The 26,680-nt window shown below is 41.6% G+C and overlaps 1 protein-coding gene across 5 annotated transcripts in view; it reads left to right on the top strand.

The window, feature by feature from the left end:
• Window positions 1–26,680, top strand: part of SEPTIN14 (septin 14) — a 95,268-nt gene that overhangs the window by 42,646 nt on the left and 25,942 nt on the right. For 4 of the 5 annotated variants that reach the window (XM_070064745.1, XM_070064744.1, XM_070064746.1 and 1 more), the window contains exons 3-6: window positions 3,525–3,645; window positions 4,446–4,641; window positions 14,850–15,036; window positions 19,882–20,043. In XM_070064745.1, the coding sequence (XP_069920846.1) occupies window positions 3,525–3,645; window positions 4,446–4,641; window positions 14,850–15,036; window positions 19,882–20,043 (666 nt within the window). Of the gene's footprint in view, window positions 1–3,524; window positions 3,646–4,445; window positions 4,642–7,024; window positions 7,259–14,849; window positions 15,037–19,881; window positions 20,044–26,680 lie in introns of those variants that run through there. The other variant, XM_070064748.1, reaches the window with a different exon arrangement.

The following is a 26,680-nucleotide window of genomic DNA, read 5'->3' as shown; positions in this document are numbered from 1 at the left end:
GGTCATTTGACTATAATATGTCACGAGGAGGATCTTTTCTGGCCATGTCTATTTGGGGCATCACATACCTGGATGTTTGTATCTTCCCCAAGATGGGGGCCATTATCAGCTATGATTTTTTTTTTTTGCATGGTTATTTCTACTCCTTTCTCTCTTTTGTTTTCAGGTATCCCCAAACTCATATATTTGATAATTTAATGGCATTCCCAGAACTTGGAGGTTGTCTATTTTTTTTCTTTTTCTTTTTATCTGAGTGGAATATTTCAAAGATAGGTGATAAGGTGTTGGTTTGGCAGGCTATGTTGGTTTTGGATCCAGTTGGGCACCTTAGTATAGTCTCGCTATAGTTTCTTCAGTTTTAATAAAAGATAGAGAGAGAGACAGATCTTCCATTCACTGGCTCACTCCCCAGGTGTCTACAGTGGCTGAGACTGGGCCAGGCCAAAGCCAGGAGCCAGGAGTTTCTCTCAGGTCCCCCATATGGATAGCAGGGGCTCAAACATGTGGACCATCTTCTGCTGATTTTTCCCAGGGTACTAGCAGGGAGCTGGATCAGAAGTGGGGTAGCTGGCAGCATCCATATGGGATGCTGGCATTGAAGGTGGTGGCTTTAACCACTACAATACAATTCCAGTTCCAGTTAGAACTTTCTAATTTAGAGTAACCCTTTGACTGGGTCCACCACCTTTACTCCTATTACATGCCCTTTACAGGGTTTAAATGGAAACCCAGTATATTAACCATAACTTGGGATAAAACTAATCTCCAAACTCTATCTCCCCAGGACCACTGCTGAAATATTTGTTTGACACTTTCAGAATGCTAGCTCTTCTTTAAATTGCCACTGAGAACACACAGAATTCAAAGGTCAACCAGGAGTTTTTAAGTTTGAATATCTGAGACTCCTTTCTATTGCATTGCCTAAGAGAATTTTGACACTCTAGTCTCTGACTTTCTACTTCCTGGTCTACGATTGTCTCTCTCTGTGCCCTATGCCCCAAACACATCTTCTCTAGTGACTGGCCACAGGAGACTATGTAGATAAATGTGATTCCACTCAGTATACTTCTCTTACTTACAGGGTTTGAACCCCTTCCTGTTTCTGCCTGCTTCTATCTCCCATCCAGTGCCTTCAAACACTTGTTTCTATCATTACTGTGAGAAGACATGGGATGCTCCAAGTTCCTCAGATATTACCAGAAGTTAGGCAGATATTCACAACTTTGTATCTTGATTCCTTTTACTTTATATTTCTATGTATTTCCCAATTCCTTAAAGCATTCTTCATAAATACCTTTCATGACCCAAGACCCTCTCATTGTGTGAGCGAATATACCAACATTAATTGGGTATTCACCTATTTCAGGAAGTCAGATATTTGGATGTGAAGTCAAGAGCTACAGTGAATATGTCTGTATCAAGCTTTTTCAAAACTTTCTAGGTGCTTGGAAAAGATTTTCAGGGGTAAAATTAATATCTATTGTTAAGCTTTTTTTGAATTACTTTTTCACCTTTTAAAAAATCTATGATCAGTTTTATGTGTAATATTGATGGATTTCTAGTTTTTTAGAGTGGTGTTGCGGGTAGTTGTTTCAGTTAATAATTTATTATAGCACAAATTCTCATGGTCTATAACAAATTTGAAGCAAAATTACTTGCTTTTTAAGAAAATTTCAAATTGATTTTGGTTACTTCACATGTGTTATCATTCACTGGGTTTTCTCAATATATTAACACATTGAAACAGAATGAAAGAGTTTTCTTTTTTTAAAGATTTAATTTATTTATTTGAAAAGCATAATTACAGAGAGGGAGAGACAGAAAGAGAGAGAAAGGTCTTCTATCCACTGGTTCACTTCCCAAATGGCCACAATGGCCAAGGCTGGGCCAGGCAGGAGCCAGGAGCCAGGAGCCAGGAGCCAGGAGCCAGGAGCCAGGAGCTTCTTCCAGGTCTCTCACATGGGTGTAGGGGCCTAAGCACTTGGGCCATCTTCTGCTGCTTTCCCAGGCACATTAACAGGGATCTGGAGTGGAAGTGGAACAGCAGGGACTTGAACTGGTGCCCATATGGCACCAGTTGCAGGTGGCAGCTTTACCTGCTTTGACACAACACCATGCCCATCTTTTCTTTTTTAAAAAATTTTTTTTTAACTGAAGAGTAGTTTATTGTTGTAGAGCAATACTCTGGAATTTCTTATAGTATTTCCTTAATGTTTACCTCTTTTATGCTTCATTTTTATAATTTATATCTTTGAAAGGGGGGGTTCCTCTCTTCTGTTGGTTCACTCCCCAAATGCCCACAACAGATGGAATTGGATCAGGGTGAAGTCAGAAGCTCAGAACTCAACCCTGGTCTCTCACATGGGTGACAGGGACCCCACTACTTGGGATATCACCTGCTGACTCCTAAGGGGCTCATTAGCAGGAAGGTGGAATCAAGAGTGGGTACAGGCTGGCACTGTGGTGTTGCAGGTGAAGCCACCACCTGCAGTTCTGGCTTCCTATATGGGTGCTGGTTCAAGTCCTGGCTACTTCACTTCCAATTCAGCTCTGTGCTATGGCCTGGGAATGTAGTGGAAGATGGCCCAAATCCTTGTGCACTTACTCCCCATGCAGAACCTCTGTTCTCAGTGAGTTATGAGACTTAACAGTTTCTTTCTTTCTTTCTCTTTCTTTCTTTCTTTCTTTTTTTTTTTTTTTGACAGGCAGAGTTAGTGGGGGAGAGAGAGAGAGAGAGAGAGAGAGAGAGAGAGAGAAAGGCCTTCCTTCCGTTGGTTCACCCCCAAATGGGCACTGCACTGTGCCGATCTGAAGGCAGGAGCCAGGTGCTTCCTCCCGGTCTTCCACGTTTGGGCAGGGCCCAAGCACTTGGGCCATCCTCCACTGCCTTCCTGGGCCACAGCAGAGAGCTGGACTGGAAGAAGAGCAACTGGGACAGAATCCAGTGCCCCAACTGGGACTAGAACCTGGGGTGCCGGCGCCGCAGGCAGAGGATTAGCCTAGTGAGCTGTGGCACTGGCCTATGCGACTTAAGTGTAAAACCAGTTCTCAAACAGTTCTTTGTGTGTGTATGTGTGCAAATTATTGAAATATTTATTTAGTATAGAGTTGATCTTCTGTGTACAAAGTTAATTGAAAATGAATCTTAATGGAGAATGGGAATGTGAATGGGAGAGGGAGAAGGAGGAGGGGTGGGAGTGTGGCTGGAAGGGTAGGTATGGTGGGAATAATAACTATATTCCTAAAGTTATACTTGTGAAATTTGTATTCCTTAAAAATAATTTTAAAAATGCTAGTAACAGAATCTCTTTGAATGTGATGAGACCAATTCATTTTTGTTTAGAAACAAGGATCACATAATGTATATATCTGATCCCAAAACTTCTTTTTGTATAACTGTGCTTACTACATTTGCATCTTGTCTGAGGTATGATAACTCTAATTTCTTTGGCATATTATCATTGTCTTTTCAAATGACTTCAACTCCTATTCTAATACAACCTTTTCCCTTTCTTTCCTTTAAGCAAAAAGAAGAGAATATCCGTTGCTTAACCACACTTGGCCATTTTGGTTTTGAATGTTTGCCCTACCAGTTGGTAAACAGGGCTCTCCATCAAGGATTCTCTTTTAATATTCTCTGTGTGGGTAAGTGCCAAACATCTCATCTGAATTTCTCAACGTTATGTTCATTTCAATTTTTCTTTTTTTATTTATTTTGACAGATAGAATTATAGACAGTGAGAGAGAGAGACAAAGACATTTCAATTTATCTTAAGCCCTGTCACATTGGTGCTGTTAGTTTAAGACCATGTCTTAATGCTTATATTGGGTTTCATCTTCTTAGTTATATTATTTAAATACATTTGAATTTAAACACCTCAGTGGTGTTCAAAGTCTGTTGCAACTTAGTGTCCAATTTCTTTCTACACCTCCTTAATGACTGAGGGAGTCCTGGTCAGCATGTATGTTTTCAAGGACATCCTAGTCTCTGATGTATTTGGGACTCAAAATTTATTTATTTTTTAAAATAATATTTTCCAGCGAACAGATCTTAACTGTATACACTTATTAGCTACAACAATGTTTTGATCTGTGTTTATAATGTAGACTTATTAAATTAAGATAATTAGCATACTCATCGCCTCCTTTCCCTGTCATTTTTTTTATGGTGAGACATTTAGATTTTACTCTTTTAGTTCTTTTACAATATAAAGTACATTATTACTGATTCTGGTGCTCCTGTTATACAACTTATTCTCCTTATTTATTTGAAAATTTATGTCCCTACTTCATCCCCACTCTCTAGCATCTGGTAACCATCATTCTACACTAATCTATGAGTTAAACTTTTTTAGATTTGGGGGCCCTTTAAAGCACTGTAGAGATCTAGTGTTACTTCTCAGCCTTCTTCTGCTCCTGTGGTGATCCAGCCATGTTTATTACAGGGGAGACTGGAATTGGAAAGTCAACGCTGATTGAAACATTGTTTAATGCCCATTTGAGAGATAACAAATCCTCACATTTTTACCCAAATGTTGGACTTAAAATTCAGACGCATGAGCTGCAGGAGAGCAATGTTCAATTGAAATTGACTGTTGTGAAAACAGTGGGATATGGAGATCAAATAAACAAACAAGCCAGGTTGGTGTTTTCTTATTTTAAGAGTTTTCCTTATTTTTCCATAGATGAATTTGTAATATTCTTCTAAGGTGATTGGTGCATTTCCTTCCATGTTTTAATTCTTTCCTATTAAGTAACATTCTCTTCTTATAAAATTGATAGTTTTCTACCTTGTTGTCTGATTTCCTATTTTTAAAAGATTTATTTATTTGAAAGACAGAGAGAGAGAGATTCCCTACCCTGATTCACTCCTCAAATGGCTGCAACAGCTGAGACTGGACCAGGCCAACGACAGTGGCCAAGAGCTCCATGCAGTCCCTGTGTGAGTGGGAGGGACTCAAGTATCTGAGCTGCCTTCTGCTGCTCCTCAGGTGCACTGGCAGGGAGCTGGATTAGGAGCAGATGAGCTGGGATTCGAACCAGGCACTCCGATATGGAATGCAGGCATCCCCAGTGGTGCTGGTTTAACCCACCCTGCCACCACATCGGACTCTCCTTATATTTTGAATTAAACAATGACGGCAGTAATGCAATGTAGTTTTTAATGTTCTCGTTTATTTCCTTGTTTCTCTTGCTATTGTGGAGACTTTTTATAGTCGTGTGCCATATTTAAACTGTCTTGAATGAGGGAAATAAATGATGGCATAGCAATATTTTCAGATTGGTTTTCTTTCTCGATGCATGAATGTGAGTATCCTACTTAGAGTTAGATTTTGAATCAAAATGTGGTTCACATATTGCTTTGTGGGGGATGACCCAGCTCCAGTGGTGCTCCTAAGCTGGCTGGCACCTAGCACTTAGCACTTAGTGAGAGCTCTGCATTCCAGGGCATTATGCAGGTGGCTTGAAATCAACTACAGGCCAGTGTTAACCTGTATGTGAGCAAAAGCTGCGAGTCAGCGTTTTTCCTCTTAAACATTCACAAACATCTCACCAGTTAGACAAGCGTTTAAAAATATTCATTATAACTTAAATATAGAAACGATTTGTGTGAAACTTATGACAGGACTAGGCATATAGTAGAAAAAGGCTTGATGCAAAGGCAGGCGCAAGTGGTGCATTGCTTTAAATAGTTATTAAGAAAAGAAAATGAATATCACCTTAGTACTTTAGTCACTTTGTTGGAAAATGTTTTTGAAATACAGGGTTAGGACTCGGGGCAATAGGCTTAATAAGGGTGGGCATTGTGTCACAGTGGGTTAAGTCGAGGCTTAAGATACCTGCGTCTCATACCTGAGTGCAGGTTGGAGCCCTGGCCACTCTGCTTCTGATCTACCTCTCTGCTGCCCTGTCTGGGAAGCAACAGATGATAGTTTAAATATGTTAGTGTCTTCCAGGCACATGGGGATTCAGGTGGGAGTTCTGGGCTCCTGGCTTCAGCCTGGCCAGCCGTGGATATTCTAGCCATATTGAGGGAGTGAACCAGCGATGGGAGATTCTCTCTTTCCCTTTCAAATTAGTAAGTTTTTAAAAAAATTAATACTTTGTACACATTTGAGGATATTACGGAGAAGATCCACAATAGGTAGTGTGTCTTACATTAGTTTTCTGAGTCTACAGCAACAAATCTCTCTTGGTGACCAGTGCGACAATTTTTTCTCTCCCATTTAAGGAAAAGACACACAACAGCCCACTAACCCCCGCTTTCCCAGGCTGTCCCATGGGGTTAGGAAACAAAGGAGGAAGCTGCGGGTGGCCCTGGGAGGGGCTGCCCACGGCTTTGTAGAAATGCGGGGGATCCCAGAGAGGAATGAGGTTAAGGTTAAGGAGTGTCAGGGCTGGAATGTGCGTGCGCGTCTGCCTTGGCATGTGAAAGTACTTGCGGGGCGCGGTGCGGGCGGGAGGCTGAGGACGAGGGTGAGGGGCCACTTGCCGGTGAGCCCCAGGGTGTCTCTGGGTGAGTCCCAGGGCGGGTCTGTTTGTGGCGCATCTCGGCTGCGGGTGGACGCGCGTTGGCGGCTGAAAGTGAGGCCAGGCTTTGCCTCAGAGCCAAGGGTTCCCGGAGCTCCCGCTCACTCGCTCAGAAATTTCCCCCGCAGGAGCCCCTCAGCCAGGCGCAGCCGGACTGGAAACGGTTCCCGTGGGGTCCCGCAGCGGGAGGGCGGCGGTGGCGGCCCATGGAGAAGGAGGCTCATCCCTCCTCACGGGCGACGCCCGCCCGGGCCCGCACCCCGCGCGCCAACCGCCTGCGCCCCGCAGTTGGGAACGCTTGGGCACGCGGCGTCCCGGCGTGCAGAGGGTCCCAGGCCGAAGTGCCACAGGACCCCCGGGGCATGGCCGGCGGCCCAGGCAGAAAGGTCAAGGACGCGGAAGCTGGAGCTCGGGCCGGGAGGCTGCGGCACAGCGCGTCCTCCGAGTGAGGACCGCGGCAGGCGGCGCCCGCCTTGGCTCCCGGGCGTTCCAGGTGGCGTCCGCGCCCTCTCCGCGCGGGGCGCTCGCTCTTGGTGCCGGGAAGCGGGGCGCCCGGAGGTCGCGAAGCCACAGCAGGGGCAGCCCCGGCGGCGGGCCCGGGGCGACCGGCAGGGCTAGGGCGGGCAGCGGCAACGCGGGTCTCGGGAGGCCGCCCGCAAGTTGCTGGGCGCCGACGCGGAGGCCCGAGAACTACAGGACAGGAGCTCAAAAGATCAAACATAATAAGGTAATGATAAAGAGAAAAGAGGCCCGTACCTGCAGGATCAATATCCTGAAATCAGCGTAGCCCGTAAATATGTGAAATTATTGCATGTCCGCCAGAAACGTATACAAACCCCTGTGGAATGTAAAAAAATGCAATTATTGAAAAGTGGGCTTAGTTGCCTGTTGGCTGAGTCAGGACAGTGGCCTATCCCAGGCTTGTGTTTCCTGTAAGGCTGGAAGTCTTACACTACCCATGAAAACATAAAGTCACAGAATTCATTATAAATATGTCCCAGTTTCCAATCCAAATCAATGGATGAAATTAGTTCCGTAGTTCTACTGAGCCTTTGTGAAGTTTTGTTTTATTAAAATACTACTATCTCATTTTTAGGATGGTTAATCATTTGTAATCTTTCTCTTTACTGTATTAACATAAACGTGGTTTGAAGTGGGATGGGTCATTTTTAATACAGAAACTTCAAATGTTAATGACCATTAACAAGAAGAAAGCTTCATGTTGGTCACATCCTTATCAGCATTTGTTATTTTCTGTCTTTCTGATTAGGGCCATTATAATGTACATTTACTGACTGGAATGTGAACCATCCCAGTTTTCATGGGATAAATCCCAGTTGATTATGATGTATGATCTTTTTGATGTTTTGTTGGATTTGATTTGCTGGCATTTTGTTGAAAGCTTTTGCATCTATGCTCATCAGGCGTATTGTTATCTATTTTATTTGTTGTGTGCTTTTCTGCTTGGGGAATCAAGGTAATGCTGAATTCGTAGATTGAGTTTGGAGAGTTTCATGTTTCAGTTTTGAGAAGAATTGGTGTTAGTTTTCCCTAAAAGTTGGGTAGAATTGAGCAGTGAAGAGACCCATGTGGTCCTTGGCTCTCCTTAGATTAGAAACTTTTAATTACTGACTTGATTTAATTACTCATTTGTTTGTGTTTTCTATATTTTCATGGTTAAATATTGGTAGGTTATTTGTATCCAGAGATATGTGCATTTCTTCTATGTTTTCCAGTTTGTTGGTATATTATTGTTATAGTAATCTCTAATGATCCTTGTATTTCTGTTCTATCAGTTGGCCCATCTACTTTTTTTTTTTTTTTTGAAAGGCAGAGTGGACAGTGAGAGAGACAGAGAGAAAAGTCTTCCTTTTTTGTTGGTTCACCCCACAATGGCTGCTGCGGCTGGCACACCACGCTGATCTGAAGCCAGGATCCAGGTGCTTCTCCTGGTCTCCCATGCGGGTGCAGGACCCAAAGACTTGGGCCATCCTCCACTGCACTCCCGGGCCATAGCAGAGACCTGGACTGGAAGAGGGGCAACCAGGACAGAATCCGGTGCCCCGACTGGGACTAGAACCCCGGGGTGCTGGCGCTGCAGGCAGAGGATTAACCTATTGAGCCATGGTGCCGACCCCATCTACTTTTTCACATCTGGTTTTACTTATTTGTATCTTCTTTTTTCCTTCGTTTACTGCAGCTAAAGTTTGTCAGTTTTACTTATGTCAAAGAACCAACTCTTGGGGCTGGCGCCATGGCTCACTTGGTTAATCTTCCGCCTGTGGTGCTGGCACCCCATATGGGCACCGGGTTCTAGTCCCAGTTGCTCCTCTTCCTGTCCAGTTCTCTGCTGTGACCCAGGAGGGCAGTGTAGGATGGCCCAAGTGCTTGGGCCCCTGCACCCGCATGGGAGACCAGAAGGAAGCACCCGGCTCCTGGCTTCGGATTGGCACAGCTCCGGCTGTAGCGTCCATTTGGGGAGTGAACCAAAATGGTTCACTCTGTTTCTCTCTCTCACTGTCTATAACTCTACCTGTCAAATAAAAATAAAAAAAAAAAACAACTCTTATCTTATCCATCTTTTATACTGCATTTTAAGTTTTTACTTCATTTATTCTGCTCTATTTCTTTCCTTCTCATTTTTGTTACTGTTTTTCTAGATGTTTGAGATGCATAGTTAGTGTGTTTAATTGCTATTCTATTTTTTATATGTATACTTCTTGTTAAAAATGTCCCTTCTCATATTGCTTTTGCTGTATCCCAGAAGTTTTGGTATGTTGTGTTTCTATTTTTATCTGTTTCAAGGAATTCCTTTTGGTTTCTTCAGTGACCTGCTGTTCATTGAGAAGCATATTGTCAGTTTCCACATATTTGTGAAATTACTAGAGTTTCTTTTATTGCTGATTCCTAGTTTTATTCCATTATGGTAAGAAATTATACATGATATTATTTTGCCTTTTTTTTTAATCTGATGAGGCTGGCTTTGTGCCATAATGTATGTCTGTACTACAGAATGTTCCATGTACTGATGAAAAGATTGTGCATTTTGTACCTGTTTGATGGGACGTTCTCTAAGTATCTGATGTGTTCATTGGTCCTGTATCATTATATAGCTAAGCTCTAATATGTTTTTGTTGATATGTTTGTCTGGATGTTCTGTTCATAGATGAAAGTGGAATGTGGAATTCTGCTACCATTGTTGTACTAGAGCTTATTTATCCCTTTTGGTCTATTAATGTTTGGGCAATCTAGTTTTAAGTATATGTTCATCTAAAACCGTTGTATTTTCTTGTTGTGTTGACCTATTGATCATTATATGGTCACCAGTTGTGTCTGTTTTTACATTAAAGTCTAATTTGGGATATTTATAGCCACTCTCGTTCAAAAAGCTTTTGGTTTCTGCCTGGATGTAGTGTATTTTTTCATCCTTTTACTTTCAGTCTCTGTGTGTCTTTTCTGGAGAAGCAAATTTTTGTGGGCAGCATATTGTTGAGCCTTTTTCTTTTATCCATTCAGCCAGTCTGGTTCTTTTAATTGGGGAATTTAGATCATTTACATTTAAAGTTCTTGATAATATGTAATGACTTAGTCCTATAATTTAAAGTTGCTTCTGCTTATTTTGATTATCCTTTTTTCTTTTTTTGTGGGCATTGTCCTTCTAAATGGTAGGTTTATTTCATTGTTTTTGTATGAAGGAGTTCATTAAGCATCTTCTGGAAGCCTGGCATGGTGGTGATGAATTCCTTAAATTTTTCTTGTCTGTGCATGCTTTTGTTTCTCCTTCACTTATGAAAGATAGTTTCACTTGAGAAACTATCCTTGGTTGACAGTACTTTCCTTTCAGAACTTGGAATAATTTCAGTGATCCACTCTTCCATTTATATGTCATGTATTTTTCTGTATTTGTGATGGGAATTTTCATTTCAATAGGAGAAGTTGCAGAATTGCTACTGACTGCATGCCCGTGACTGTATATGTGTCTGTCTTGCTCTTCTACTTTGTGGTGATATCATGTTCCCACATGTCAATGCCTAGAGAGCCTACCTTTTTTTTTTTTTTTAAGATTTATTTGTTTTTTCAAAAGTCAGAGTTACATAGAGGGAGGAGAAGCAGAGACAGAGAGAGGTCTTCCATCTGATGGTTCACCCCCCAGGTGGCTGCAATGACTGGAGCTGCACTGAATGAAGGCGGGAGCCAGGAGGTTCTTCCAGGTCTCCCATGTGGGTGCAGGGGCCCAAGGACTTGGACCATCTTCTACTGCTTTCCCAGGCCATAGCAGAGAGCTGGATTGGAAGTGGAGCAGCCGGGTCTCGAATCGGCACCCATATGCGGTGCTAATGCTTCAAGCCAGGGTGTTAACCCATGGCGCCACAGTGCTGGCCCAAACCTTGTTTGTCTCTGTATTTACCTAAAGACACTTATTATCCCAGGAATAGCAGAAATTGGGCCATGGTGTTTGCTGCTGTCTGCTGCATGAGTGTATTTTGCTTAACAGAAGATGGTCAGAAAATGTTCCAGGTCTGTGATGTTTTAGCAGATCCCTGTTGGAAGTCAATGTTGGCTGGCGCCACGGCTCACTAGGCTAATCCTCTGCCTTGCGGCGCCGGCACACTGGGTTCTAGTCCCGGTCAGGGTGCCAGATTCTGTCCCGGTTGCCCCTCTTCCAGGCCAGATTTCTGCTGTGGCCAGGGAGTGCAGTGGAAGATGGCCCAAGTGCTTGGGCCCTGCACCCCATGGGAGACCAGGATAAGTACCTGGCTCCTGCCATCAGATCAGCGCGGTGCACTGGCCACAGCGCGCTGACCGCGGTGGCCATTGGAGGGTGAACCAATGGCAAAGGAAGACCTTTCTCTCTGTCTCTCTCTCTCACTGTCCACTCTGCCTGTCAAAAAAAAAAAAAAAAAAAAAGAAGAAGAAGAAAAAAGAAAAAAGGAAGTCAATGTTACACTTGCTGCAGACAAAGATTTCTCTTGTTTATGTGAATATGTCTGTTCTACCCATGCTGACTCATGTTGATGACATTCTCATTGTGATGACAAATCATATGAGGCACTTAGTCTTCCTGTTGCTAACATTGACAAGATATTAGATATATGACCACCGGTAGGTATTGTGACACAGCAAGCTAAACTGCCACTTGAACCCCTGCAGCCCACATCAGGTGCTGGTTCAAATTCCAGGTAATCTGCTTCTTACCTAACTTGTCACAATGCATCCTGGGAGGCAGCAAATGATGGTTCAAGTGCTTGGGCCCCTACCACCCATATGGGAGACTCAGATGGGGTTTTGGGTTCACATGGCTCAACTCCAGCTGTTGCTGGAATTTTGGGGCTGAACCAACAGATGGATGATTTTTATACCACCTCTTTCCCTGCTTTTCAGGTAGATAAAAACAAACAAACAAACATTAAGAAATAGATATGTAGCTTTTTTTTGGACAGGCAGAGTGGACAGTGAGAGAGAGAGACAGAGAGAAAGGTCTTCCTTTGCCGTTGGTTCACCCTCCAATGGCCACCGAGGCTGGCGCACCGCGCTGATCCGATCCGAAGGCAGGAGCCAGGTACTTATCCTGGTCTCCCGGGGGGTGCAGGGCCCAAGCACTTGGGCCATTCTCCACTGTACTCCCTGGCCACAGCAGAGAGCTGGCCTGGAAGAGGGGCAACCGGGACAGAATCCAGTGCCCCGACCGGGACTAGAACCCGGTGTGCCGGTGCCGCAAGGCGGAGAATTCGCCTAGTGAGCCGCGGCACCGGCCATGTAGCTGTTTTGATTGAAAGTATTTCCTTGTTTTAGAGGTATTGTTCAGGGAAGGATGATGTAGGTGCTTTTCTAAAACTTCAGTTTGTAAACACATCAGTGATGCCATCTATTAAAATGGAATTCTGGACCAAAGATGAACCCAGAAGCAGTGCCTCTAATACTTGTCCATCTTACTTTTGGCTTCTTATCTGCCTTATTAACACTCCAGTCTCAATCCTTTTCAGCTTGCCCTGCATTTCCCCCTGTATTTGTGGAAACTCATGTGTCAGTTCATCCAGTAATTCTAGAGTGATCGTTGGAATTAGGTATTCCCACCAGTACTTTTCACCAGTTGCCACAGGATTCTCCCAGTTTGATCATTTACAAGTGAAATGAATGAATACACATGCTATTATTGTTGCTTTGTAGTGAAGACAAGTAGTAAGTAGAAAAACCACTGTCCCTTAGGAATAAGGACAAGGGCTATAAACAATAATCAAATCTAAAAATGTCAGTTTCACTCAAAACATTATTTTTTTATACTGTGTATATTAGTTACCACAAGTCAGGGAAAATGTATATTTTGAGTTTTTGTGTATTTCAGTAAGCGTAATGTTCTCCAGTTGAATCCATTTTGTTGCAAAAGACAGAATTTCATACTGTTTTATGGCTGAGTGATATTCTATTATATATATATATATATATATATATATACCAAATTCTTTTTATCCATTCTTCAGTCTAGGGTTGATTCCATATCTTAGCTATTGTCAGTTGAACTGCTAGAATCATAGGAGTAAAGATAACTCTTTTGTATGATGATTTCATTCCCTTTGGGTCAATTCCCAGAAGTGGAGTGGCTGGGTTGTATTGTAGATCTATTTTCAGATTTCTGAGGAATCTCCATACTGTCTTCCATAATGTTTGTACTAGTTCACATTCCCACCAATATTGAATTAGGGAACCTTTTCCTTCATATCATCACAAGCATTTTTTTTTTTGACAGGCAGAGTTAGACAGTGAGAGAGAGAGAGGCAGAGAGAAAGGTCTTCCTTCCATTGATTCACCCCCCAAATGGCCGCTGTGGCCGGTGCTGCGCAGATCGGAAGCCAGGAGTGAGATGATTCCTCCTGGTCTCCCATGCGGGTGCAGGGCCCAAGGACTTGGGCCATCCTCCACTGCCTTCCTGGGCCACAGCAGAGAGCTGGACTGGAAGAGGAGCAACTGGGACAGAATCCAGTGCCCTAACTGAGACTAGAACCCGGTGTGCCTTTGCTGCAGGTGGAGGATTAGCCAAGTAAGCCGCGGCACTGGCCTATTTTTTGATTTTTGGATGATAGCTGTGCTAACTGTGGTGAGGTGATGTATGTTCATGTTTGTTGTATTTCTCCGTTTATTTTTAGACATTTGTGGAAATACTTGGTTTTCTCCTCTGAGGGCTTTTGTCTTTGAAATATACCACTGTGGCTTAGTGGAGTGTCTATGCCATCAGTGGATATCCAGAAGCGTGTGCTGGGTGTGGCCATGGAGCCCTGGTTAGCACTCTAGTGTGGAGTAAGAGTCTGGGGTGACACCCGTGTTGGGCATGGTAGATCTCTGTTGTCAGCAGAGGGTGGGTATGATCACTTTGGCTGTCATGATCACAGCCTCAGCTTCTCTCTACCAAGAGAACCAATTGTTCAATGTGAGCCCACAGTTGGTATGCACCTCACCCACTCAGGTGCATGAAGTACCCTCTGCAATAACCCACCCAAAGCACTCAGGGAACTCTGAACCTCTGAAGCCAGACACGTGATTACACAACCACACCCACGCCCTATCCAACAGTCACAGAATTCCCAGTCACAGCCCACATAGCTCCCACAGTCACAGGGTGTGGGGGGTCCACTCTTAGCAGTGTGAGCCTCCCCAGGCTGTGGAGGGAGCGGCTGCTTTCCCAGAGCCAGATGTCTGCTGGATAGAAGATGGTGCTGCTCTGCCTCGGCAAAATGAGTCTGGGTGCCTTGGTAGAGTGATGGGAGGGGAGCACTTCACAGGCCTAAGTGGGTGCCCTGCTCCTCGCCAATTGTTCATGCTAGACTCAAAGTCAGTGGTGTGGACCACAGATCTATCCCTCTGTAAACTCCCTGTCATGTGCAGCCTGCAGCAGTCTCTACCTGCTTTGCTGAGGTGTCTCCTCTTCCCTGCTGATCACCAGTCACCTGGATGCAGATAGATGGTGTCCCCTCCAGGCAGCAGCTGTGTGAGTTGCTGGTGATGCCCTGCCACTGCTGTGTGATTGTACCATCCTTGCTGCTCCATGGTGTCTCTCTGCTTTCTGTAGAATTTCCACTGCACACTTCTCTCCAACTGTCCCCTGCAGAATGCAGTTCCACCCTTTTCTTCTGTTATATTCCCATGGTCAAAGTCAGCACATCTTTTTCCTATTAAGCCATCTTGGATCTGGGAATTACCTTTTTATGGACATATTAGTCACATTTTCAATCACCATAGAAACTTGTTTAGCATGCCTATTGTTTTTTAATGGTGAAAAACAGACTTCATATTTTATTAATCTGTTATGCTCATTATTTTTTTAGCTACCAACCAATTGTTGACTACCTAGATGCTCAGTTTGAGGCCTATCTTCAAGAAGAACTGAAGATTAAACGTTCCTTCTTTGAGTACCATGATTCTCGTGTCCATGTGTGCCTTTACTTCATTTCACCTACAGGACATTCTCTGAAGTCCCTTGACATAATAACAATGAAGAACATTGACAGTAAGGTGTGTGTGATAAATCATCAGCTTTTAAAGTTTAATATTTATTTTGGAGTAATAGGTATATTGAAGAATTTGCACATGAATACCTGTTATTTTGTAATAGGTGGATATGTAATTTTTTCCTGTTAACGTGTTTGTATTTATTCTAGCACTGCCTTAATGGAATATCATAAACTGCATGGTTTAAACAATAAAAAATTACTGTGGCATGGTCTCAGAAGTTGTAAGTCCTAGATTAGTGTGTCAGTAGGTTTTGTATCTTCTGGAACCTGTTTTCTTGGCTGGCAGATGACTCCTCTCCATGCATCATCATAGGCTTTTTCGTCTTGTGTCGCTGTGTATATCTCAGTTTCCTCTTCTAAGGGCACCAGTCAGACTGGATTTGGCCCCACTGTAGCAGCATCATGTAAATTTAATAACCTGTTTAAAGTCTCTTCAGTTATGGACACATTCTGAGGTACTGGAGGCTTAGGGCTTTAGCATAGGAATTTTGTGGTGGCAAAACCTTAGTGTTTGGTTGATTTTAATTTTAGCTTCTTTGTAGGCAAAGTAAATATTGTATCAGCTGGGAAAATGAAAATTCAAGTAAAAAATCCACTAAAAGGGAACTTAGCTCACAATCATTTACCAATATTTTAAACATTAGATTCATTACATGGTACTATAAAGAATCCTGTTTGTGCTCATCTGAAGCCACTGATAGTGTGGAACATGACACGTTACTGATTGTGTCTGCAGGTTCTATCAAGGATTCAGAATAGAAGAACATTGAAGAAGCTCTTCCTTGTTGAGTAGAAGCAGCCAGGGGAAGCATGGTTCCTTCTCGCAAAAGTTTGAGACACATGATGACTTCTTCTTGCCAATATGCTTATTCTCATGGCTTTAGAAAGCTCTTGAGGAAATTTATGAGACCTATTCATTTGATTACATTTTCAGATTATGAATTTTTCATGTTTTGGGTTGAATGCATAGAAAATCATTTTATGGCATGTGTAGAAAAACTAGACCATTCAACTTAGTCTTATCCCTACAGAAGGAATATAATGTTGTATATATAAAATATATAGGATTTGCTATCACTGGAAGTAGCTTTTGAATATTTGCATTATTACATGCTTCTGTGACCTTGAAAAAATGTCTTGAACTTCCTGGGATTAAAGCTTGGGCATTGAGTTTAAGCTTTCTGATTTCAGCCACTTTCTAGGCTATACAGCTTGGGGACCATGAAGTCTCAGTTTTTTTCTCTGAACTGTTTGTACAATTCTCTATAAATCTAGAATGACTTCACACAAAAAGGTTACGTGCGTATATATATAAATATAAAGATTTTTTTATTTATTCAAAAGATAGAAAAGGAGAGTGAGCGAGTGAGCAAGAAAGAGAGTGAGCTTCCAGCTAGTGGTTCGCAGTTCATGCACCAAATGTCTGCAGTGGATGAGGTTGGGCCAAGCTGATGCTAGGGAGCCAGGAGTCAGGAGCCAGGAGCCGTGGCTGCATTCTGGCCTCTCCTGTGGGTGTCAGGGGCCCAAGACCTTGACTCATCTGCTGCTGTTTTATCAGGCTCATTAATAAGGAGCTCAATGGGAAGCAGAGCAGCCAGGACTTGACCCAGCACTCTGATATGGGATGCTGCCATCACAGTTGGAGGCTTAGCCTGTTGCACCAAAATGTTGGCCCTCAAAACATGTAATTACATTTGCAGTATAGAGTCAACATACACATGAATAAAACTGTCACATCATCAGATTCTTTTCTGCACTCATTCCTGATAAAATATTTCTCTTCAACTTTATTCATTAGACAAGAATAAAAGTTCTAAAGCTAGATTCCCTTTATCATAAGAGCCATGGCTTTAATTATGTATTGTTCAAGCTTGAAAAAAATCTTTGTATGTAATCTTAGATGACATCAAGTTGAAATAAATTCTATTTCTAGTTCAGTTAAGAGCTGCCTCAATTTCCCTATTAGTAGTATATTCATAGTTGAGGACACAGTGTCTGCTAACATCAAGCCACTTTTCAGATAGAGGAAAGCCCTCCTTTTCACAAGGACCATTATATAAAGGGGCCAGCCAGTGTGTCTGTTGTCATCTTTTCCAGATTGTTTAGTTATCCTTGCTATAAATGCCTTTTCCCTCTCAAAAATGAACATCTAAGGATTGTTAATGTAGGAAATTTCCATTTCTTTCTATGTGAATGATTTATCACCATTAGGGGATGTATTTACTGACCTTTCTCATCAATACAATGCTAAATGTTTGGTTTAGGCTTGAATCTACCTTAGCATTTGTCTGCCCTTTACAATTGAAGATGTTAGGTTTAGATATCAAAACTTGGCAATTTTTAGAGAACTTTTATTTAATAAATATAAATTTCAGAAGTACAACTTTTGGATTATAGCAGTTTCCTCCCCCCCCCATAACCACCCTCCTACCCGCAATCCATCCCATCTCCCACTCCCTCTCCCATCCCATTCTTCATTAAGAGTCATTTTTAATTATCTTTATATACAGAAGATCAACTCAGTATATACTAAGTAAAGATTTCAACAATTGCACCTACATAGGCATACAAAGTATAAAGTACTGTTTGAAGACCAGTTTTACTGCTATAGTACAACACATTAAGGACAGAGATGGTACATGGGGTGTAAGTACACAGTGATGCCTGTTGTTGATTTAATAATAGACACTTATTCTTGACAGGCAGAGTTAGACAGTGAGAGACAGAGAAAGGTCTTCCTTCCATTGGTTCACCCCCCAAATGGCTGCTACGGCCAGCGCACTGTGCCGATCTGAAGCCAGAAGCCAGGTGCTTCCTCCTGGTCTCCTATGCGGATGCAGGGTCCAAGCACTTGGGCCATCCTCCACTGCCCTCCTGGGCCACAGCAGAGAGCTGGCCTGGAAGAGGGGCAACCAAGACAGAATCCAGTGCCCCACCCAGGACTAGAACCTGGGGTGCCGGTGCCACAGGCGGAGGATTAGCCTAGTGAGCCGCAGCACCAGCAATAATTGACACTTTTATTTATGAGTCAGTAATCATCTGAGGCTCTTGTCATGAGCTGCCAAGGCTATGGAAGCCTCTTGAGTTCACAGACTCCAACCTTATTTAGACAAGGCCATAATCAAAGTGAAAGTTCTCTCCTCCCTTCAGAGAAAGGTACCTCCTTTGATGGCCCGTTCTGACAAAATTTTGAACAACTGTGTTTTAATTTGAAGCCTTGTATTTGCCCAGTGTTTTTTTAAAGTGATTTGAGAAATCTAAAACAAAAATTATCCAATAAAACTGATGTCTGTTTGTCACATTTTGACATTGTGAAGCTATGATTTCAATATTATAACAGTAGTAAAGTATATTTTAGAATTTTGGATATTTTTACTTTCTGCAAGTTTAGCTATTTCAGTATAAATACACAGATGTGAGAATGATCATATAGTAGAACTGGGAAAAAGCTTATTTGTAAAGCTTCAACCTAAAATATGTAAATATTCAACTTTAAATGTGAAAATAATTCATTTTTGCAAATTTAAGTTAACATATTTGTTAGAAAGGTGCCCTTCACACACACACACACACATGCACACACATACTCATACACATTCATACACACACATGCACATTCACACACATGTACTCATACATGCACACACACAGATACACACACACACATTCACACTCAGTCATTAAACTATGGTAACCAAAAAAGTCTATTACGTTTATGTGGTCTTTGGGAAACAAGCAAATCCATCTTCAAGAACATTTTCCAAAAAGATTTATTTATTTATTTGATAGGCAGAGTTACAGACACACACACACACACACACACACACACACACACACACAGATCTTCCATTTGCTGGTTCACTCTCCAAATTGCCAGATCTGGGCCAGTCCAAGGCTAGGAGCCAGGAGCTTCTTCCAGGTCTTCCATGTGGGTGCAGGGGCCCAAGGACTTGGGCCATCTTCTGCTGCTTTCCCAGGTGCATTAGCAGGGAGCTGGATCAGAAGTAGAGCAGCCAGAACAAGCACCAGCACCTATATGTGATACTGGCCCCACAGGTGGAGGCTACCTGCTACACCACAGTGCTGGCCTCTCTTCAAGGACATTTATATTTATTTGACAGTAAGAAAGAGAACACTTCTATCCACTGTTTCACTCCCCAAATGGCTGCAATGACCAGGGCTGAGCCAGGCAGAAGCCAGGAGCCCAGAATTTCTTCCAGGTCTCCCACATGGGTGGCAGGGGCCCAAGTACTTGGACCGTTCTCTGCTGCTTCCCCAGGCAGACTGTCTGGGAGCTGGATGGGAAGCAGAGCAGCCTGGACTGGTGCTCCAGTATGGGATGTCTGCATCAGCTTAACCCATTGTACCACAATGCTGGCCTCTGTCTGCAAGGACATTTAGGTCGGGCACAGATAGGTGAAGATGAGACCCTGATTAGCATGTCTTTATGGAGAAGGTGCTGTGCACGAATGAGAGCTATGACATCAAAATCCTCTTCCCCAATTGTGTTGAAAGGTTTCTTCTGACTTGTCACTCAGTCTAATAAGAAATAAAATTGATAATGAAATAGATGGTCTGTTTCATAGTATAGCTTACATTTCACTAACTCAAAATGTGTTGGGAGTGAGAGAGACTTTTAGGAGAAAAACAACATTCTAAACAAATTATAAAAGATGAATATTAAAAGGTACTAATGATTTTTGAAAAATATTTGGAAGGACGATATGATAACCAGAGTTCATCTGGTTATACAAATTTATTCTCAGAGGTTGTAAGACTTTTTGAAAACTACAAGATAAACAACAAATCATTAGAGGTGAAATTTGTTTGTCTTTCTTCTTAATAGGTGAACATTATACCATTGATTGCCAAAGCAGATACAATTTCCAAGAGTGATTTACCGAAGTTTAAGAGTAGGATTATGAGTGAGTTGAGCAGCAATGGCATCCAAATATACCGCTTCCCAACAGATGATGAAACTACGGCTCAGGTGAACGCCTCCATGAATGTAAGCTTCTGTTTAGTTGTTTTACATGTGAGAATGAAGATACCATTTATAAGTAGCAATATTAGTCATATGTTTCATTTGTATCTGACAAAAACAAGATTAATAATGTGTTTTCCCCAAAATCCAGTGCAAGGAGACATTTTCTTGACCTTGAAAAATGTTTTCCAAGAATCAGTACTTTCTTACGGCTTCATTTAGTCTTAATTCACATATTCACAGATACATGTAACCATCATATGATAATATGGACATTTTGATGATATTAATTCTTCTAATCCACCAATATGCAAGTTTTTTCCCCATATTTTGGTGTCATTTTTTTCAGTAATGTTTTGTAATTTTCATTGTAGAGATATTTCCCATCCATTACTAAATTTATTCCTGGTGTTTACATTTTTTTGTAAATATTGTGAATAGTGTTGAACTTACAAATTCTGTCATGCCATTGTTTGTGTATACAAAGGCTTTTCTTTTTTGTGAGCATCTTATTGCTGATTCAGTCTCTGTTTTGTTTATTGGTCTATTTAAGTTTTCTATGTCTTCATGACTCAATTTGGTAGATTGAATGTGTCCAGAAATCCATCCATTTCTTCTAGGTTTTCCAATTTGTTGGCATAGACCTGTTTGTAGTAATTCTTGTTGATTCATTTTGTTTCAATGCTATACAATCTAACACCTTATTTTTTGTCTCTGATTTTATTAATTTGGGTCTTCTCCCTTTTTCTGATAAGTTGGGCCAATGGTGTATCAATTTTGCTTTTTTTTTCTAAATCCAGCTCTGCAATTCACTGTTCTTTTGTTATGTTTATTTCAACTTTATTTCTTCTCTACTTTTAATTATTTTTCCCTCCTATTTGATTCGGTTTGTTCTTATTTTCCTAGGTCTTTGAAATGCATTTTTAGTCATTTAGTTGCTGTGTTTGCAATTTTTTTTGTTGTTGTTGTTGTGAAAGACAGGATTTTATTCTTTTTAACCACTGAGTAGTATTCCATCGTGTGTGTGTATATCACAATTTCTTTTTTTTTTTTAAACTTTCATTTAATGAATATAAATTTCCAAAGTACGATTTATGGATTACAATGGCTTCCCCCACATACCGTCCCTCCCACCCACTACCCTCCCCTTTCCCACTCCCTCTCCCCTTCCATTCACATCAAGATTCGTTTTTGATTATCTTAATATACAGAAGATCAGCTTAGTATACATTAAGTAAGGATTTCAACAGTTTGCTCACACAAAAACAAAAAGTGAAAAATAATAGATGATTTTTTTAAAATGATGATGAAATCAGATCAGACCTATTGTCATGTTTAATCCCAGTGAGAGTCAAGTTGGGAGTTGACAATTTCTTTTTTTTTTCTTTTTTTTTTTCTTTTTCTTTTTTTTTTTTTTTTTTACAGAGGATCAGTTTAGTATACATTAGGTAAAGATTTCAACAGTTTGCACCCCCATAAAAACACAAAGTGAAATATATTGTTTGAGTACTCGTTATAGCATTAAATCTCAATACACAGCACATTAAGGACAGAGATCCTACATGAGGAGTAAGTGAACAGTGACTCCTGTTGTTGACTTTACCAATTGACACTCCTGTCTATGGCATCAGTAGTCTCCCTATGCTCCAGTCATGAGTTTCCAAGACTATGGAAGCCCTCTGAGTTCTCCGATTCTTATCTTGTTTAGACAAGCTCATAGTCAAAGTGGAGGTTCTCTCCTCCCTTCAGAGAAAGGTACCTCCTTCTTTGAAGACCTGTTCTTTCCACTGGGATCTCACTCGCAGAGATCTTTTGCCAGAGTGTCTTGGCTTTCCATGCCTGAAATACTCTCATGGGCTTTTCATCCAGATCCGAATGCCTTTAGGGCTGATTCTGAGGCCAGAGTGCTATTTAGGACATCTGCCATTCTATGAGTCTGCTGAGTATCTCACTTCCCATGTTGGATCACTCTCCCCTTTATTTATTCCATCGGTTAGTGTTAGCAGGTACTAGACTTGTTTATGTGCTCCCTTTGACTCTTAGTCCTTTCATTATGATCAGTTGTGAACTGAAATTGATCACTTGGAATAGTGAGATGGCATTGGTACATGCCACCTTGATGGGATTGAATTGGAATCCCCTGGTATGTTTTTAACTCTACCATTTGGGGCAAGTCAGCTTGAGCATGTCCCAAATTATACATCTCTTCCCTCTCTTATTCCCACTCTTATGTTTAACAGGGATCACATTTCAGTTAATTTTTAACACTTAAGAATAACTGTGTATTTTTTTTTTTTTGACAGGCAGAGTGGATAGTGAGAGAGAGAGAGAGAGAGAGACAGAGAGAAAGGTCTTCCTTTTGCCGTTGGTTCACCCTCCAATGGCCGCCGCGGCCGGCGTGCTGCGGCCGGCGCACCGCGCTGATCCGATGGCAGGAGCCAGGAGCCAGGAGCCAGGTGCTTTTCCTGGTCTCCCCATGGGGTGCAGGGCCCAAGCACCTGGGCCATCCTCCACTGCACTCCCTGGCCACAGCAGAGGGCTGGCCTGGAAGAGGGGCAACCGGGACAGAATCCGGCGCCCCGACCGGGACTAGAACCCGGTGTGCCGGCGCCGCTAGGCGGAGGATTAGCCTAGTGAGCCACGGCGCCGGCCAAGAATAACTGTGTATTAATTACAGAATTCAACCAGTCATATTAAGTAGAACAGACAAAAAAACTACTAAGAGGGATAATGTATTAAGTTGTTCATTAACAGTCAGGGCTATGCTGATCAAGTCACCGTTTCCCATAGTGTCCATTTCACTTCAGGAGGTTTCCTTTTTGGTGTTCAGTCAGTCGTCACCGATCAGGGAGAACATATGGTATTTGTCCCTTTGGGACTGGCTTATTTCACTCAGCATGATGTGTTCCAGATTCCTCCATTTTGTTGCAAATGACTGGATTTTGTTTTTTCTTACTGCGGTATAGTATTCTAAAGAGTACATATCCCATAATTTCTTTATCCAGTCTACTGTTGATGGGCATTTAGGTCGGTTCCAGGTCTTAGCTATTGTGAATTGAGCTGCAATAAACATTAGGCTGCAGACCGCTTTTTTGTTTGCCAATTTAAATTCCTTTGGGTAAATTCCAAGGAGTGGGATGGCTGGGTCGAATGGTAGGGTTATATTCAGGTTTCTGAGGAATCTCCAGACTGACTTCCATAGTGGCTTGACCAGTTTGCATTCCCACCAACAGTGGGTTAGTGTCCCTTTTTCCCCACATCCTCGCCAGCATCTGTTGTTGGTAGATTTCTGTATGTGAGCCATTCTAACCGGGGTGAGGTGAAACCTCATTGTGGTTTTGATTTGCATTTCCCTGATTACTAATGACCTTGAACATTTTTTCATGTGCCTGTTGGCCATTTGGATTTCCTCTTTTGAAAAATGTCTATTGAGGTCCTTGGCCCATCTCTTAATTGGGTTGTTGGTTTTGTTTTTGTGCAGTTTCTTGATCTCTTTGTAGATTCTGGTTATTAACCCTTTATCTGTTGCATAGTTTGCAAATATTTTTTCCCATTCTGTCGGTTGTCTCTTCACTCTCCTGACTGTTTCTTTTGCAGTACAGAAACTTCTCAATCTGATGCAATCCCAATAGTTGATTTTGGCTTTGACTGCCTGTGCCTCCCGGGTCTTTTCCAGAAACTCTTTGCCTGTGCCAATATCTTGAAGGGTTTCTCCAATGTTCTCTAGTAACTTGATGGTGTCAGGTCATAGATTTAGGTCTTTAATCCATGTTGAGTGGATTTTTGTGTAAGGCGTAAGGTAGGGGTCTTGCTTCATGCTTCTGCACGTGGAAATCCAGTTTTCCCAGCACCATTTATTGAATAGACTGTCCTTGCTCCAGGAATTGGTTTTAGATCCTTGATCAAATATAAGTTGGCTGTAGATGTTTGGGTTGATTTCTGGTGTTTCAATTCTGTTCCATTGGTCTATCCATCTGTTTCTGTACCAGTACCATGCTGTTTTGATTACAACTGCCCTGTAGTATGTCCTGAAATCTGGTATTGTGATGCCTCCGGCTTTGTTTTTGTTGTACAAGATTGCTTTAGCTATTCGAGGTCTCTTGTGCCTCCATATAAATTTCAGCACCAATTTTTCCAGATCTGAGAAGAAGGTCTTCGGTATCTTGATTGGTATTGCATTGAATTTATAAATTGCTTTTGGGAGAATGGACATTTTGATGATATTGATTCTTCCAATCCATGAGCATGGAAGATTTTTCCATTTCTTGGTATCCTCTTCTATTTCTTTCTTTAAGGTTTTGTAATTTTCATCGTAGAGATCCTTAACGTCCTTGGTTAAGTTTATTCCAAGGCATTTGATTGTTTTTGTAGCTATTGTGAATGGGATTGATCTTAGAAGTTCTTCCTCAGCCATGGCATTGTCTGTGTATACAAAGGCTGTTGATTTTTGTGCATTGATTTTATACCCTGCTACTTTGCCAAAATCTTCTATGAGTTCCAATAGTCTCTTAGTAGAGTTCTTTGGGTCCCCTAAATACAGAATCATGTCATCTGCAAAGAGGGATAGTTTGAGTTCTTCCTTCCCAATTTGTATCCCTTTAATTTCTTTTTCTTGCCTAATAGCTCTGGCTAGAACCTCCAGAACTATATTGAATAGCAGTGGTGAGAGTGGACATCCCTGTCTGGTCCCAGATCTCAGTGGAAATGCTTCCAACTTTTCCCCATTCAATAGGATGTTGGCCGTGGGTTTTTCATAGATTGCTTTGATTGTATTGAGGAATGTTCCTTCCAAACCCAGTTTGCTTAGAGTTTTCATCATGAACGGGTGTTGTATTTTATCAAATGCTTTCTCGGCATCTATTGAGATAATCATATGGTTTTTCTTCTGCAGTCTGTTAATGTGGTGTATTACATTGATTGTCTTGCACACATTAAACCATCCCTGCATACCAGGGATAAATCCCACTTGGTCTGGGTGGATGATATTTCTGATGTGTTGTTGCATTCTATTGGCGAGAATTTTATTGAGGATTTTTGCATCTATGTTCATCAGGGATATTGGTCTGTAATTCTCTTTCAGTGCTGCATCTTTTTCTGGCTTAGGAATTAAGGTGATGCTGGCTTCATAGAAAGAATTTGGGAGGATTCCCTCTTCTTCGATTGTTCTGAATAGTTTGAGAAGAATTGGAGTTAGTTCTTCTTTAAATGTCTGGTAGAATTCAGCAGTGAATCCATCTGGTCCTGGGCTTTTCTTTGTTGGGAGGGCCTTTATTACTGTTTCAATTTCTGTCTCAGTTATGGGTCTGTTTAGGTTTTCGATGTCTTCCTGGTTCAATTTAGGTAGGTTGCATGTGTCCAGGAATCTATCCATTTCTGATAGGTTTCCCTGTTTGCTGGTATACAGTCCTTGTAGTAATTTCTGATGATTCTTTTTATTTCTGTGGTGTCTGTTGTTACGTTTCCTTTTTCATCTCTGATTTTATTGATTTGGGTCTTTTCTCTTCTTTTTTTAGTTAGTTGGGCCAATGGGGTGTCAATTTTGTTTATTTTTTCAAAAAACCAGCTCCTCGTTTGGCTGATTTTTTGGAATGTTTTTCTTGATTCAATCCTGTTGATTTCTTCTCTGATTTTAATTATTTCTCTTCTCCTACTAGATTTGGGTCTGGTTTGCTGTAGGTTTTCTAGATCCTTGAGGTGAATTGAAAGCTCATCTATTTGGTGCCTTTCCAATTTCTTGATGTAGGCACCTATTGATATAAACTTTCCTCTTAACACTGCTTTTGCTGCGTCCCATAAGTTTTGGTATGTTGTGCTGTTATCCTCATTTACTTCCAGAAAGTTTTTGATTTCTCTTTTGATTTCTTCTGTGACCCATTGTTCATTCAGGAGCATGTTGTTCAATCTCCACGTGTTTGCATATGCTCTAGGGATTCCTGAGTTGCTAATTTCCAACTTCATTCCTTTATGGTCTGAGAAGCTGCATGGTATGATTCTAATTCTTTTGAATTTGCTGAGACTTGCTTTATGGCCTAGTATGTGGTCAATCCTAGAGAAGGTTCCATGTACTGCTGAGAAGAATGTAAAATCTTTAGCTGTAGGATTGAAAGTTCTGTATATATCTGTTAGATCCATTTGGGCTATAGTGTCGTTTAAATCTACTGTATCCTTGTTGATCTTCTGTCCTATTGATCTGTCTATTTCTGAGAGTGGAGTATTGAAGTCCCCCAGTACTATTGTATTGGGGTCTAAGTCTCCCTTTAAGTCCGTTAACAAATCTTTTAGATAAACCGGTGCCCTGTAGTTAGGTGCATATACATTGATAATTGTTATATCTTCCTGTTGAATTGATCCCTTAATCATTATGTAGTGTCCCTCTTTGTCTCTCTTAACGGTTTTTGTGGTAAAGTTTATGTTGTCTGAAATTAAGATGGCTACGCCTGCTCTTTTTTCATTTCTGTTGGCATGGTATATCTTTTTCCAGCCTTTCACTTTCAGTCTGTATGGATCTTTGTTGGAAAGATGTGTTTCTTGTAAGCAGCAAATAGATGGGTTTTGTTTTTTAACCCAATCAGCCAATCGGTGTCTTAAGTGGACAGTTCAGGCCATTCACGTTCAATGTGACTAATGAAAAGTGGTAACTTTGCCCTGCCATTTGCCAAAG

This window comes from Oryctolagus cuniculus, chromosome 19 (genome assembly GCF_964237555.1).
Source record: "Oryctolagus cuniculus chromosome 19, mOryCun1.1, whole genome shotgun sequence".
NCBI classification, from domain to species: Eukaryota; Metazoa; Chordata; class Mammalia; order Lagomorpha; family Leporidae; genus Oryctolagus; species Oryctolagus cuniculus.
The sequence above is the reverse complement of the archived record's forward strand: the minus strand, read 5'-3'. Positions and strand labels throughout refer to the sequence as shown.